This window comes from Anopheles moucheti, chromosome 3 (assembly GCF_943734755.1).
Source record: "Anopheles moucheti chromosome 3, idAnoMoucSN_F20_07, whole genome shotgun sequence".
NCBI lineage: Eukaryota > Metazoa > Arthropoda > Insecta > Diptera > Culicidae > Anopheles > Anopheles moucheti.
Genome location: NC_069141.1, coordinates 60,234,889 through 60,251,700, shown reverse-complemented (window position 1 = coordinate 60,251,700; position 16,812 = coordinate 60,234,889). Strand labels below are relative to the sequence as shown.

Genomic DNA, 16,812 nt, shown 5'->3' with positions numbered 1-16,812 from the left:
CGAACCCCGAGCTGACTGACAGTTCGCACCAGACAAGACCAATTGTAAACGCTACTGGTAGAGAAAATATCGGTAGCTTTCTGCCGCAGATGATGCCGCATTTGATAGTGGCACAGTGGTTTTTTTCCCCACCCATTCCTAGCCCGATCTAAGCGCGATGAGCGAGTGGAAGTTATGAAATTGATATGAGTACGGAAGATAATCAACCATTTCGAAGCATCACTCGAAATAAGCGCCACAAATAATTGCTGTCAAATTTTATGCAATGTTGCCGGCAGTTTCGAAGCGATTCGGAGCTCCCGTGCGTTTGCGTTGCGATTAAGTAACGTGGTGCGCCACACACGATTTCGATATGTTGCGAGTTGTCGTTGCAATGCATAAATACATCAATTTAAAAGTATCAGAGCGTGAAACACTTGCGTGGAAGATGTTATCATACTTGATTTGGACCGATCGAACAACTGCATAAGCATGCGATGCCTTTTTGAGTAGAAACAATGAATACAATCTAATGCATGATTTAAAAAAAGGTACATTTAATTGCATGTAATTATACTTCCATATTCAATACCTATAGAAACAGACACCATTTCAGAATAAAATTCTTAAAAAACTATATTATTTAAATCAATTGCTACGACAATTCCACCAGAAGGAGACAAGACACAATAATTTTTGATATTTAATCAGTAACAAGCTACAGAAGTCCTGGTTGTATTTTAAAATTAATAAATGTTGTCCTTCCCATCAAAATAAAGTTGAATACAAGTTAAGATCAACTGTTTAATTGTGAACATTAATGTTTGAGATTCCCTACATACGTCAACAGGTGTATGATGTTGTAACAATAATCAACAATAAACATCTTTTTAGCTGAATGACATAGTTCGTAGTACACAATGAACTTAAAAGACATAAACAGAGAGCTCAAATAATTAAGTTCTTGCTACGGGGAAGTCCAGTACGTCCAGTCAACACCGAATACTAAAGCAAACTAGTCATTGGCCCCGAACATCAAGAATACCTGAAAAACTTGGCCGATGCAACGATAGGCAGAGTGGAATTCCTTGTTCGACCACCTGGGCCCCGTAGTCAATGTCTCGCGGAAATTTAAAGCTTTCACAGATGACATTTGTATTTATTCGGAACGCTACAATGTCATCTAGTCATCTTTCGAGAAAAGTCATTCATACGAACTTTTAATGAGGAGTCAACTGTCAAAACATTCATGAATCTTCAGAGCAGTACCGGATCATGCCCCTTAAACTACCGGAATGGTAGTTGGACCCATTTTTGGAAAAGAATGAGTTGTGGAGCGGTGGGAGAGGGAAATAGGCGTGAAGCTGGTGGCCATAAATTTTGGATGATTTTTGAATCTTTTAAGTAGAGATTCAGGTCGAAGATTCATTCGGTTTCATGAATCTGACTCATCTCTTCCTCATCTCATCTCATCTTCGTTGATAGTTTCTAATGTCGTTTCTAATGTCTAATCATTTCTTCAATTGTCGGCAGTTCGATTTATGGTATTGCCTTCATGTCGTCATACATCTGTTATTGCTTGCAGGGGGAATTCATAAATGACTCCAATTTACAGAATTATATAATCTAGGATTTCATATTTCTTCAATTCCATTTTTATAGATATATATTCTACGAGTCATAAAAAATTAATCATTTAAAATAATACTCCTATTTTAGGGACTTTATGCTTTTGCTTAATTCATTATTTATTATATTAAAGCTATTGCAGTATTCCAGCTCTCCAGAATTTAGACTTTAAGAGCTTTAAGAAAGACTTCCATATCATGTTCGAAGCAAACAATCGTCAATCAAACATTAATGATGTAGGATGTATCGCTTGTAAAAAATGGAAACAAATATTTCTAAACCGAATATCTCGTACAGCATCGTCTTTTGCAGTTCCCCCCACATTCCAATACCTTTTACGCTTCTTGCCATCTTGCTTCGTATGTGAAACTTTTAATTGCATGAAAGGCTAAACAGCACGTCACAAGAGAGAGAGACCGAAAAAAACGCAGCTTAGCCCCCCGGTTGACGGCTCAATCGTTCGCTCGAGATGAGATAATCTGGCAAACGGAATCTGGGACAAACGATTTAGGGCGGTAACGAAATGGACGAGAAAAATGGTCCGCTTGATTTATGCTGCAGTTAACACATTTTCCCATGCCCAGTATGTGCCGTTGATTCATCACTGTTTCACGCACAATTTTTTCTCGATTAACTCGAGCTCATCAACACGTTTTGAGGTGTTGACAGGGAGATTTCTCTTCACGCAATGAAAATGGAAGCATCAGTGTTTTGTACATAATTTCCGTTTCGCTTAGAACTAAGCAACCGACAGCAATATTTTCCTTTAAATAAACATGCAACAACCATTGCCGCCATCTGTCAAACATTTTCGCAGCTTTCACGTTGCCTTCGCCCGTGCAGTGTGTAGCATGTTCGCGAGACCTTGCTCAATAAGCAGGCGGGGTGAACTTGTTGCCAGACGAATGTGGTAAATGCGCGGGTGTTTTTTCACTGCCATCGAGGCGGTTCAAGTTTTTCCTGCCTTTCTTGCCTTCCACCGCACCGCTCCACCATCGATCGATTGGTGGCATTCCAGGTGATCAAGGTTGCCATGACCATCTTGCCATAAATTTCCATAAATAATACGCAAACCGAGCCCACACATACGCACACCATCCGGTGTGTTGCATGGTGTTGTGAGGTAAGAAAAAACAAGAAGGTGGTCCGATTGCCTTTCGGGCGTGGATCGATGGCAAAGAGTTCTGACGTCGGGAGTAAAACCACCCTAAACCAGGGAGTAAACTACTGGAGACACCGTAGCCCAAAACCACGAATGACGATTTATAAACAAAAAAAAACATTACCTTACGAGAGGAAAGATTTTCCACTCGACCTTCCACAAGCACCACCCATAGAAAACCGCACGTACTGGCCACCTTTCGCGAGTTAAAATGTATTCCGTATTTGTTTCGCCCAAAAAAGCAACCAGCTTGTTCCACCATTGCGCCATCAAATACGCATACGTGGAATCGTTTTTTTCCATCCATTTGGCTCAGTAGAAATATTAAGAATCGAAAGAACAATCGCACATACGCTGGCTTTTCCACATACACGCACGCACACTTTTCGCATATTGTACGGTGAAATAAATTGAAAGTAAATTGCTTTTAACCGGCGCGCCAACCCACATTCCGCCCAAGCGCAAACGCAAAACAACCGGGTTCGATTGTTCTACGGTTTTGTTAGGTTAATTTTTAATGCTTTAGCTCAGTGTTATTTGAATATGGTCGAGCCTTTGTGTGTGTTTTTGTGTGCCTGCTTCAGATCGAATTGTTTATCAATCATGCACACACAGCGGGTACTCTCCTTTCCATCGGCATACAAAAAAACAATTGGGAAGTGAGTAAATTTAATAAATTACATCACCGGAATTTGTTGCATATAGTTACGCAGGCAGAAAGTTTTTGTTTTTTTCATTTGCCCGAGCAGAAATAAACTTTCACAATACAAAACGAAAAAAATGGGCATTAGAATGGAAAATTTTGTTTGGTTGTTTTCCTTTTTTTCCATTCGGTGGTTCGCAAGAATGTGTTTCAATTTTTTTATTCGCTGGAAAGGTTATGTGTAGCTCGAGCCACGTTTCTGTGACTCGATATGTGAGTCATGTAAAGGAGAAACCCTTAACATGAGACAAACCCATGAGGGTGCTATGGTTTTGTAAAATGCTTTAACGAATTGGGCTCAGCGCTAAAGCTGTGCAGCAATCTTTCATTCTTCTCGGAAGCGGCACACAATGCGTGCATGTCGAGCAGCCCGAAATGAAGTGGATATGCAAGTATGTCGCATGTTTCACAGGAGTTGTTTAAATTCGTTATAAAATTAGGGTCATTATGCCACCATCAAGTAATAACAAATTTAATATTTATCTGTGTTGCGTTTTGGAATTTTGAATCGAAGTAACCATACGAAAATGTAACATTGTAAACCGCAGTAAAATAGTTTAAGGAAGCTATGACTTTTTTTTAAAATGGCTATATAAGCGGGAGCAATTGTTCAATAAAACAAGTTTTTCAAGTTCAAGTTCAAGTTTCAAGTTTTTTTTGTAAATCGGTTGAAGTAGAAGCAGCGAACAGTGTCGGTTTCTTTTATCAGAGCTCTGGTTTTCGGCACCTTACCCTCTTCTGTCTGAATAGGCTCCCCAAGCATTGGATAAGAAGCAACTAGCGGGAAGGTCTGGTAAGCGGGACGAATCACCACCTCAGTTTCACCGAGAAAACTCCGTTACCGTCGCACTAAGTCTTCAGCAAAAGGATCAGTCCTTCGCCTGGTCTGCCGAAAAAGATCGGCGTGTAACAATCAGCTCTTCATAAATGCTTCTTGATAGTGGAGTAGTAAGGGAGCTGCATTTCCACTAAACAGCATCGATCACTTCTAAGATGCATTGTGTCCAAAGTTGACGTTCAAGAGAAAAACTATTAGAAGCAGTTTTGTACTCCATATTAATGGAATAACTATGGAAGAAAAACGTTACAACGACGTTCTCTACGAGGAACTCACCATTATATAACGAATAAAATTTTGAACTTCAAGGGAGTGTGCTGGTCATTTCATGGGAGTTTTTGTTTAATATAAAACAATACTTCAAAGTTTATTACCTTATTCGTATACATAAGCTTACATTATGAATTTCCTATTAGGGCGCCATGCCGTTGTTACCCTATCACCTGTTTTAGCTCATCTTTTGCAACGTTCTGATTTAATTCATTATTGAAAACACGCTGGTATTTACTAAAAATCGATAATATTTTAATTCGTTTATTTTGTACTCATAAATTTTACCTCCGGTTTCATTAGCTGGCTAAATGTAGGCATTTTAATTTCATGATCTTTAATGATTTGGCAAAAATAGTTCCAAGTTTTTGGAGTGATACCGGACTACCTGATCCGTAAATTATATATAAGTCTTCCTCATGGACAGAGCAGGCGTGGAACTAAGCGTCCACAAGAAAGACCGGAATAATGCAGTAAAAGACGACGGCACTTGTGCGTCAACAGTTCAGAAAACTCTTGCAGCCTGCTGAGCAGGATCGTGCACCGGTTAGAGCATCTGTAAAGTAGGCTGGTGAAAAATCTACTTTAAAACACGTGGAAAATTATAAAAAAATGGAAATTCCCTATAAAACTGCTGCGAAATCGTAAAAAAAATTGTAACTATTTCTTTTTGCAACTCTTAGCTCCTATTTATTGGACAACATGTAATAATCGATTGGTAATTAATGAAATTTTAACAATACGCATACTTATCGTATGCTGTTATGGAATTACTAACAAACGGATTGATTAACACACGCAATGTTCCTTTTGAACTGGAGTAGATAAGGCATTCTTTTAAAATCGTTCATATTACTATTAAATACCATATTTATTGTACAGAACATCCAACTCTGTAAACGTCTATTTTATAAAGCTTTTTTTTAATCCATTCGTATTCGAAAACAAATTTTTGATTGAGCTTCATTGCATGTAAATTAACTCTCACGTGCTGCAAAAATGTGCTGTTGCAAGTGCAAACCACCCCAAAACTGCAACATTACCACCGCTCGTGCCAATCAGCCGCTTATTCCCGTGGCACTTATACCAAACGACCGACACATAATTCGATCCGATCCGATGAAGAAAGCCCATCAAGCACTATCGCGCTCGTTCTGTGGCAGTAATTTAATTGCGGTTTTTGCACCGCTGCTGCGGAAAGTGGTATCAGCCTCATTTTCGAGTATTTGCATCACCGGAGCTAATTACGGGGGGGGATTTTGTGCAGCTAAACCCCGTACACTGCACTACGCGGGCATACCACCGTTTTAAGGACGATTTTGGTGGCGATCATCGGTGGGAGGGCTAGCCGTTAAGCTTTGATGTAAAAGTTTTTCCCTCTAGACCAAAGCCCAGCCCGACGGTGCATCTGCTGAACCTGCTAAACGATTTGATGATCCAATTTCCAATTATCATCCATTGGCAGCTGAGCTGCCGCCGCACCACACCGAACCATTTGGAGAGGTATTTCTTCAAACAAAAAGTTCTACCACCACGCTCGCAGCTCACTTTCCAAGGGCTTTTCCTGCCATCGAAACGGAGACCCCGATGCATACCCCGATTGTCGGTCAAATTGGCTGCACGCTAAGTGTGCTTGATCGCTGGCCAGAAATCATCAACACACATTGGCGCACCGTCAAAATTCGTGCCCGGGTCCATTACGGTCCACACGACCTCGTCCTTGGAGTCGATGGAAATCGATCGGCTTCAATTTCCCAACCGGCCGGCGGAAGGCTTTTCGTTCGCCATCGCCATCAATGCATCGCGCTCGATAAAGTGCACCGTTTTGACTCGTGATGGGCAGCTAAATCGTAAATACCTCCCTTGTCTCATTCCTACGTAGACGAGCGGAGGGGAACTGGCCATCGCCAAAAATGGACTGGGGCAAATGGTTTCTTTATTGATGGATGTTATTTTGATTCTTTTTCACAAAACTTTGAACTGCTGACCGGAGCGAAATTTTGGTGGGTTTGATTTCAAGATCGAGGGATCTATTTTTGGGGGTGCGCCACTGGAAGCTGCCAGCGTGTAATGGTTGACCTTCGCTCATTAGCCACTGGGTGTTATGGGGTACCTTACAATTTTATAACACTCTTTAGCTTGTGATATTTTTGGTTTGAATGTAATTAAATTTGTATTCTAATTACATTAAAGAAATGACAATCTGGCCATACCGTTTTTCTTGCAATCAAATAATATATTAATGTGTAGCTATTTAAAAAGAGCTACTTTCCAATAATTTGTAGCGCTACTCATAACACAACGTTGTTGTTTCTGTTGAGATTTATTAAGAATGTCTATTAACGAACGAAAAGAAATGCTTTGCCATCCTCCTCCAACATAACGGAACATTAAAAACAGGACTGTCCATACAGACAATTCGTATTTCACCAGATAAACATCAATACTTACCATTTTCATCAACAAGAAAGCTCCAAAAATCACTGAACAATCGAAGTGGTTTCTTCCCCCCAAGAAAAAACCACTTGGAAATAGAATCAACACTCGTCTACCAAACTTCTGATCACGTTCCTTAGACGTGCGGCTTACCCGTTGACCAGCAAACAAAAAGTATGCCAAAAAACTCATTACCAACCCCACAAGCTAGAGGCTCCTACTGGTACACCCACGTGCCTGAAACGCCCCGTACCATGCTCAAAGCCTCCCCACCTCACCGGAAATCGTTCAACCACCGGGTCGATCTTTAATCTGCGCCGGGTGATTTTTGGTGCACCGTTTGAGTTGAAGCACCTGAGAGCGGCTGCCCACTCAAATGCCAATCCGTGTCGCTCCCTGTGACAATGGATAATGGCCCCACCACCGGTTTCAGGCCCATATCGGGCATGTGGAACTGGTGTGGCGACAAATACAGCACGGCAAACACCTTCGCAGCATTTGGCCGCGGTCCGCATTGTGTGTGTCAAACCGCTTTCGGTCATTTCTCTTTGTGCGTTGGCTGCTTGGATGGTTGGCGTTGGTTTTGACCTGGCATGGTCGCGTCATCGGTTTAAAGTAGCCGTTAGCCTGTTTCTTGCGTCTAATTGTCATTAAATGAGAACAACTTGCGTAAAGAGGACGTATGGACAATGAAGAATTTTTATACAATTTAAGTTAAGTTAAGCTTAAGTTTATGTAAAACTTTTAAAAATATTTTATATAATTTAACTGTTAATTACCTGTTACCCGACAATGTCTCAAGATTCCACCACCAATTTACTAAATTAAACTATCAATAATCATAAATTCATAATTTCAAAGAATAGTACAAATGGCCTCAGAATGTTCGAAAAAGTAATGCCAATTATTCTTCCATTCTTTTTCATTCGTAGTGTTTAACTCGTTAGATTTTGAGGCTGGATTACTCTTGCTTAAGCATCTAAGAGTATAATTCTTTTTGCGTATGAGTCGTTCTAGATTCATCTCGATCTTATAGTAATTCATGTTTGAATTAACGAATTTCTGACTCATAAAAATGAAGTGTAAATCAAGCACTAATATCTGAAGTTCAAGTTCATCCGTTATTTAATCCCCTGCACAAGAAACGCATACTTACGAAAAGCTTATGGATATTTAAATTCATTTTTTATAAACATAAACATTTTAATATGTTTTTTTAAATTAATTTTAATAAAATCCTGGCGTGGATTTAATTTGAAGAAATGCACAAATTTTAATAAAATTTCAATCTTCAGCATATTCAATCATAAAAAGGTAACGAATTTTTACGATGAACAATCAGAGTAGTACATTAAGGTTAACATTAAAAACAAAATGAAAGCTTTCGAATCAAGCCTAAAATTCTGAAGCATATCAAACTAAAACACGATCGACACGTAATATTACAGCACGCACCCGTACATCTCTCTTGTCCCAAAACCGTGTTCAATGCATTTCTCAAAAATAATAAAAGAAAAACGAACAATTTGCTGCAAACTTCCCTCGCAAAATCATATCAAACAACAATTTACGAAAGGTACGAACTTCGTCACTTACTCACGATGACGTCTTACTTGCGTCAGCCAACCGCCTGTCCATGACTGATGATGGAATATGAACGATTATTTGATTGTTTTAAAATCGATTACCCATACCCGACCGGCACCCGACCAAGTCACAAACATAATCGTTACCACCCAGCCCACTACCGGCCGGCGCGTCTGCCATTGACATTGACAGAAATTCAATATTGATTCGCGGTGTTGCGCTCTCACCATCGTACAGGACGTTTTACGTGAATGTGTGTGTTTTGTGTTTGTTTTAATATAAATTTCGTATCAACTTTCACCGGAAAGCGGAAAGGATCCGGGAATCGCGCCCCGATGCCACCTGTAGGAACTGTACGAGCATGTGAAGGAACATAACCCATCGAAGTACATCGGGATCGCGAGATCGCTGTCCCGGAAGGAAAAATTATTTATTTCCATTTCTTTTTTTTCCAGTGGATTTGGTTTTAATTCTGCCTTCCACTTCTGGTGCTATAGAACACCAAAAGTTTTGGGTGGGGTGGGATGGGTGCGTCGCGAGTATGTGCTACTTCCGCTCGGAGAGTGTTGTCAAAATTGATTAATTTCATTTGCCGTTCATGCAGCCTGGCTTTGTTTCGGAATTAATCACATTCTCGGTAATGGTGCTGCACGGCCGTAACCTTGTTAGCGCGGCACGGCATTATGTCACGTTAGCCGCAGGCAGAAGGGATGAATTTTTGCTCCGGCCGCTGATGATTGATGAAAGCAATCCGACACATGCTAGAAATTCATGTCCTGTCATCTTGTCGAACGCATTGTTGCAGATGCGGTAGGCGAAGGAGACGATTTGCAGGACTGTTTTTCCTTTCCTTTGCTTCTCCTGTGGTGGAAAGGATAAATTTCGGAAGCATGACTTGTGTAACTGACGCCGTTACCATATTACGTTACAAATGGTTCAATGTCGCCCGTTCCGAAAACCAATTAGTACTAAATATTCTAAACAAATAATCACCTTTTACGATCACCGCTTGTTTAAAGACAACATTAGTCTGTTTATTGTTCTACTCAGCCATCCCCAGATCACATAAATCAATACTTTGTTTTGGAAACAATTCTTAAAACCGACACCTGTCACTGGTAACAATTAATATATTGTTTGATCACAATTTGGTTGCACTTCCATTGCACGTTGACTGATTCTGACACACACCCCCACACGAGGGTATTGCCTTTAGTCTGCGATTCTTTGATATTTGGTGAAAAACAGGAACACTTGCTCGAGCGTTGTTTGCCCGAGGGCATAATCCTCGATGCCGAGCTGACCTTTTGATGTTTCCATCAGACCGAACATGGTCGACCACCGTTGGTTGCTGCGTGCGATGTGGAACGTGAGCGAGTCCTGGTACTCTTCCCTGGAATGGAAGAAATATTAATCATCGCAAAAGCCGTTTCGTAATTTTGCACCTAATTTGTACAACGCACCTTAACACAGACCCCGTAAACCGACTAGTGACGAACGATTTAACCCGCTCGGCGGCATCCGGCTGATTGCGCTTGGTCTTGATCGTCAGCAGAAAACCTTCGGAGAATTTGTTCTTCAGATGTTGCGTCGAGCCGAGACACTTGAACTCCCCATTCACCATGATGGCTAGCCGGGTGCATAGGGCCTCACACTCCTCCATACTGTGCGACGTCAGCACGATCGATTTGCCCGAATTACGAATCTTGCAAATCACGTTCCAGAACTGTCGCTTTGCCCCCGGATCCATACCGGTGGTCGGTTCGTCCAAGTACACCACGGACGGGTTGCCAATCAGTGCCAACGCCGTGCTGAGCTTACGCTTGTTGCCACCGCTGTACGCTTTCGTGCGCTTGTCGAGATGCTTCGTGAAGTTCAGCTCTTCCGCCAGCGTCAGCGACACACCATTAATCTCTCTTCGGCGAACGCCACGCATCAGCGCGAAGATGTGCAGCGTTTCCCGGCCCGTCAGCTCTTCCAGCAGCGCGTCAAACTGTGGACAGTAGCCGATGTGCTTGTGCACTCGGTTCATATCCGTGCGCAAATTGATCCCATTCACCCAAGCATCACCGGACGTTATGTTCTCGTCGCCGGTCATCATCTTGAAGGTGGACGTTTTCCCCGCCCCGTTGATGCCGAGCAGCCCGAAGCACTCCGAGTGCCGGACGCCAACGGATAATTTGTTCACCGCTTGGAATTTGCCGTAGCTCTTGGAGAGCTCTTTCAGCACCAGATTGTACGACGCCAGCTCTCCATCACTGCAAGCAGCAATGCGACGTTTCTCCTCCAGCACATCGGAGTCAGTGTCTCCCTGTTCGCTGGATACCTCAACATTGTGCGCTTTGCGAGCGAAAAGCTTCTTCATCACACGATAGTCGACGAGCAGTATGATCGCGAACGCTACCAACCCGATGCCGGTGAAGAACAGCAAATTTCGATTGATGCCCGTCTGCTGATCGAACGTAAACGCGCTCGTACCACAACACTGGGGCACTAGCAAACATTTGAGCTCCTCCGTGCAGATCGTGATCTGCTCGCAGGCCCGCTGGCACAACGCTTCCCGTCCACCGACCATATTCAACGCGTTCATGCTCTGCGTCAACGAGAAGCTCGGGAAGAATAGGAAAACCCACTCGAGCACGTCCGCCACGTCCTGCAGATCGATACCGTCGAAGCGCAACAGCGAGACGGCGGTGAAGAAGATCGTCCCTGAGAGCACATTCAGCAGCATCATCTTCACGAACCCGGTGGCGGGCACGTGGAACAGGTACGCGAACAGATACGTTACCGGCAGGCTTGAGAAGGCGTAAAACAGCAGCACCAAAAACACTCTGCCGAGCTGATCGAACGTACTCCAGCCGTCCTGCTGGATGATGGCGAGCGTGACAATGTAGCATATCGCCGACACCACAAACACCAAATAGTCCCACAGATAGGAGATCGTCCAGAAGAGCGTCACATTAACGCCACTCACGAACTGCAACAGTTTGGCGCGCGTGATGCGCTCCTTGATGTAGAACAGGATGAACAGGGCCGACACGAATGCCATCGCAAAACCGGTGTTGAAAGCGAGCTGAAAGCCTGCATTTGCTCCCGTCTCCAAGCGCTGCAGCTGTGTGTCCAACCGATACGGCAAGGGTTTGTTGCTGACTTGGAGCTCACAGTCGGGGCAACGGGATTGTAGAAGCGCGTTGTAAATCAAGTTGACCGCCAGCGGTGCACTGTGGTACGCTTTGTTGTTAAACCATGCCGTACACATGGAACTGCTCAGGGAGGCTCCCACCCAATAGCGGGTATTGAATGCCGCGATGTCCTGCGCTGACTGGAAGATACAAAACGCAATCAGTTGTGATGGTATCTACCTCCTTTGAAAAGCAACACTCACCTTGTTCAGTATGTACGTACTCATGTCTTCCTCGATCACAACTAGCTGATGTACTGGAGGTTCCTGACGGAATCGTTCGCGAAATGCTTCAGTGGCCGCTTCCAGACCAACGGCCGTCTCCAACACCGTTAAGGATGCGGTGTATCCATCGAAGTTTATCTTCAACTCGGGAAGATCTCGCCCAGCGGAGGAGTTTACAAAAATAAGATAGGACAGCAGCACAAACACCACCGGTATTATCATCTGCAGCGAAAGTGTTATCCAGCTTCGAACTGTTGTGAGGAATTTTTTGTAAAATTGCGCATAAATTTGCTGGAATAGCCGCTGCGATCCGTCCAGTAGCGTCAGTCCATCGAGTGCGTCTGAAAGTAGAGAGACGGAGTACGATTTAATTATCAATTTCCGGAATCGATAGGGTTTTTGTGTTTTGTCTCCGTACATATATCGCTGCTTTCACTCATATCTATAGATCCAGGACCGTTGGTCACTGCCATTCCATTGTCCGTGTTTTGTGAATCGCTTCCGGCGCTAGCAAAAGAAAAAATCCACCACACACCAGTTAATTAACTGTCCTTGCACACATTTCTCCAATGCTCACCGTAAGAACACCTCTTCCATCGTGGTAAGCGATATCCCGTAGCTCGATATGCCGCAGCTACCCATCTTGTCCTCCAGCTCTTCGAGCATCGGCTGGAACACCTTCAAGTAATCCTCGCGCAACACAAACGACAGCTCCGTCCCGATGTCCGTCTCGATGCGCACCTCCGGGATGTACTTCCGCAGGATATTCACCACCCGCTGCTTGTCGCAGTGCGCATCCTTCACGCAAATCAACCGATACCCGGCACCCAAACTTTTCTTCAGGAAAAACGGTGACCCGATTGCACGCAGCTTACCCTCCGCCATGATCGCGATCCGATCGCCCAGCACATCCGCTTCGTCCATGAAGTGCGTGGAAAGAATCACCGTACGGTCCACCTTTTCCTTCTGGATCAGATCCCACAGGGCACGCCGGGCCGACGGATCCATACCGGAGGTGGGTTCATCGAGCAGTACCACCCGGGAACCACCGCACAGTGCAATGCCGACGCCCAGCTTGCGCTTCATGCCACCGGACAGTGTGTGGGACTGTGCGTTCCGTTTGTCGGTCAGCTCGAGCAGGGTGACATACTTCTCCACTTCGCTCTCCGTCTTGTCCCGCGTTACGCCCTTTAGCTGCGAGAAAAACTTCAAGTGTTCCGCCACGGTCAGCTCGTTAAACAGCACGTTGTGCTGCGGGCAGAGCCCCAACGAGAACCGCACACCCTCGATATCCTTCCGGATGTCGTATCCATTTACCAGCGCCGTCCCAGAAGTGGGTGAAAACATTCCCGTCAGCATGGACATTGTCGTCGTTTTGCCGGCACCATTATGGCCGAGCAGCACCGTTATCTGTCCATCGAACATGTTCAGATTCAGTCCCTCCACCGCCACCTTCTTCCCGTACACCTTGCGCAAATTCACGATCCGTACGCCGGCACGTTCGATGTTCGGTTCCTGCTCGAAGTACACCGAGCTTTCCATCTTCTGCCGTTCACCGGACCCATCCTCGATGCGATTCCGCTTCCAGAAGTCGCGCGTGAAAAGGAAATTCCACGGTTTCGCTACACCGAACTCACCCGGCATTATCTGCTCGAAGTAGAGCGCGATGGCAAGGTAGAGCAGTGCATCGACCAGAAACATTACCATCACCAGCCCCACGCTGAAATCGTCGCCCATCGAGGGCGATGCGAATAGGTTGCTCCACTGCAACCCGACCTGGTTCGCCTCCAGCCGGATCATGTTCATGATGCCGAACGACATGGCCGTGTTGGAGAGCAGGCTGGAAGCTATCTTCGTTCCCATCGCCATCTCGTCGTAGTTCTGCACGGCGATATTGAACGGTATGGCAAACAGGAACCACATTAGTCCAGCGATTCCCGCGGCAGTGTTCGCTAAACAAAAGATGATTAATCATCAGCAGCAGATTTCTGGATTGCACACAGGGCATTGCTTACCTTTGTCGAAGAAGACGCTCATCATGAAGCAGAAGCATATCGTCACCAAAATGTACGTGAAGAAGAAGAACCACAGCACCGTCCAGTCGGCGTACTCTATGACGGACAAATCGGTGTTTGATGTTAGATTTGCCTGCAATGGGATAGGGAAAGAGTGAAAGAGATACATCTCCCTGTCGCGAGCATTGCTGGTGCGCATCCTTACGCTGACAAGGAACACCAGCAGCGAGATGGTAATCAACAGCAGAATGAGACATCGTACGAACCACGCCGTCCAGTGTAACCAGTTCGGTAGGCCCATAATCTTCATCGCTTCCTTCAGCTGCTTTTCCTTCTCGATGGTGATGAATTTCACCGTGTTGATGCAGGTGTAGAAAAACGATATCAGTATAATCATCGGCAGTAAACGCTCCATTGCTACCAGCACCAAATCTTCGTAGTACGGTGGATAAGGGAATCGCTGTGGACGACATTAGATGCGACAACATTAAATAACTCGTGCGAACTTCGATGACCAGCGATGACTCACTTACCCGCAGTGATACACCGGGCAGTGCATAATCGGCACTCTGCCGCCGTATGAACGTTCGCGAAATGGCGGCCTGCAGTGTGAGGAAACCTTCACGGAAATAGTTTGGACTGCCACCATCGGAATCGTTGGCATTCCGCAGCCCCTGCACGAACGGTACGACCATGAAGTTGGTGCGCCAATTACCGAATGTCCATCCGGTGAAGCGCAATTCGCCCGGAAGACGAACGGCAAAGCGAAGCTTTTGTGGCAGCTCGGTTATATTCTAAAGTGGTAAGATTTGGGGGGGGGGGCAATTAATGGGTTGGAGAGTTGGATACTGTTAATCTCCGACATAGATTACTCACAGCGTAGCTATCCGGGAACTCGATTCCACCGATGTAGTTGCTCTGCATTAACCGGCTCTCAAGTTCACGTGCATTTTCCAGCGACATTAATGCCACATTGCGCATCGTTCTGATCTCCGTATCGAGCGCATCTTCGAGCAGCTTTTGCAGTACCTCGTTCTCAGGTGAATATGCCACACTGAACGATACGGGTGGAAAAACTATTCAGGAAAATGATTAAATTTAATAAGGAAACCACATACAAGCACATAGCACGCCACAGTGTACTTACCACTTTCAAGATCAACCAGTGATCCTATATTTAAACGATCAAAGATCGTTGGCTTAAGCACCTGGTCCGGATCAACGAGGCCTCGCACAATTATTAACATCGCACAGCAGAACACCGGTATCAGGATCTCAAACACCGTCTGCACATAGTGGCGCTTCTGTATGATCCAGTTCTTCCACAGCAGCAGCACAAACTTGCTCCAGCGCGAGGTAGACGCCATTGCGGGAGATTTTGGAACAGGGCTGTTGAACGTCCAAAAATTAACGTTACATTAGGAACCGGAACGTTTTATTTGCGTCCAGCTTTGTAGCGCTTTGGGAAGGTAATCACAACTTGCACTCAAAATTGGCGATGTTTTTAACGGGGTGTTCTCATCAATGCGATGAATAGCACTTATCTAATCCTAGCAGTCGTTCATCTTATCATTCAATAGAAACACACACACGCGTTCGGAATGTAATTGGCTTTTGATGAATTTTATCTTCAATAGCGTTTCACAGATAAACATTTATGATGACGATAACAAGCGTTTGCAGAAAACGATTCACGCTTGTCGATGGGTGGTGTTAAGCAAGTGGAACGAAATTGTTTAAAAACTTGTTAACTTCACATTGGTTTCTAATATTTTCGGCGAAGCGTTTGAGAAATCTTGAAAATAGTGTCCTTAACAGTTCCGCACCTCAATGTCATTCGGTTGACAAGTTTCAATTTTTCTAAGTCCACAATTCGTCGTTTAAAACCCCTAATGCATGATAAATGTGGAATCAAAACACAATATGATTGGCCCATTTTTCAATGGGAATCATACTGAGTGAATCATACTCCATGCACTATGACCAGCATGATAATTCATTTCTTATCATTCCAGCATCAAGTCGAAGCATGGGTAGCGCAATTCAGCAGTACGCCATGTGTCACGGAATAGAATAAATATCTTCCCTGTCCCTTATCGCGTCTGGACACACTTTTTCCATAAGCGAGAACGTCGCGTAACTTCTCTAGTTTATCAAATTCTACGCACAATCTGAGCCAATTGGACGGGTACCTTTTGCGTGCATGCGTCACAATCACGATCACGTTGCGTCACTATCGGTATCACTTGTGCTGTTTGCAGACTTTGCACAACTATCTTCCTTTGCCGTCTAATGCCAAAACACTCAACCAAGTATTACAAGACCAATAATGTAACTCCACTGAATGAACACCATTTTTTTAATGCTTCCCAACGTCACTGACCACTTCCCACCGGAAACACTGTACCGTGCAAAAAAGCAGGAACGATCCGCTTGTGCCGCATGTCCACGTTGAACTGATTGTGGGCCGAATCAATTTGTGCCACTCGCGGTACGATCTTGCGGTCGTCTCCATCGTGCACGAGCCGCAAGCTCCACAATTACGGCACTCGTACGAATGTTTATCAACAAATCGCGCTAACCAACACCAGCCAACTTTGTAGGTTGGCTACTAATGGCCCGGGTAGCCTATGTATGCGAGCATTACTAAGCACTATTACACGCTGGTTCTGCATTTGAACGCGTGTTTTCCCACGCGTGACGCTAGCTGAAGGTGTTTTTGTTTGCGTGTGACCTTACGGTGGTGTTGAAGTTTGGGGGGGCTGATAAAACCACCCCGTAACGTCA

General features: G+C 44.5%; 2 protein-coding genes across 2 annotated transcripts in view; one reads left to right on the top strand and one right to left on the bottom strand.

Annotated features, from left to right (window-relative positions):
* Positions 1-16,812, top strand: part of LOC128304060 (uncharacterized) — a 161,314-nt gene that overhangs the window by 56,147 nt on the left and 88,355 nt on the right. The gene's annotated exons all lie outside the window — the stretch shown is intronic.
* LOC128304062 (phospholipid-transporting ATPase ABCA3-like) lies at positions 9,639-16,269 on the bottom strand. The gene is made up of 11 exons (XM_053041188.1): positions 16,218-16,269; positions 15,173-15,414; positions 14,902-15,101; positions 14,559-14,819; positions 14,231-14,485; positions 14,026-14,158; positions 12,588-13,962; positions 12,429-12,517; positions 11,990-12,351; positions 10,068-11,926; positions 9,639-9,997 (listed from the first exon to the last, which is right to left on the bottom strand). Exons 2-11 carry the CDS (start codon positions 15,390-15,392, stop codon positions 9,817-9,819), a joined length of 4,935 nt encoding a protein of 1,644 aa, XP_052897148.1. The 5' UTR covers positions 15,393-15,414; positions 16,218-16,269; the 3' UTR covers positions 9,639-9,816.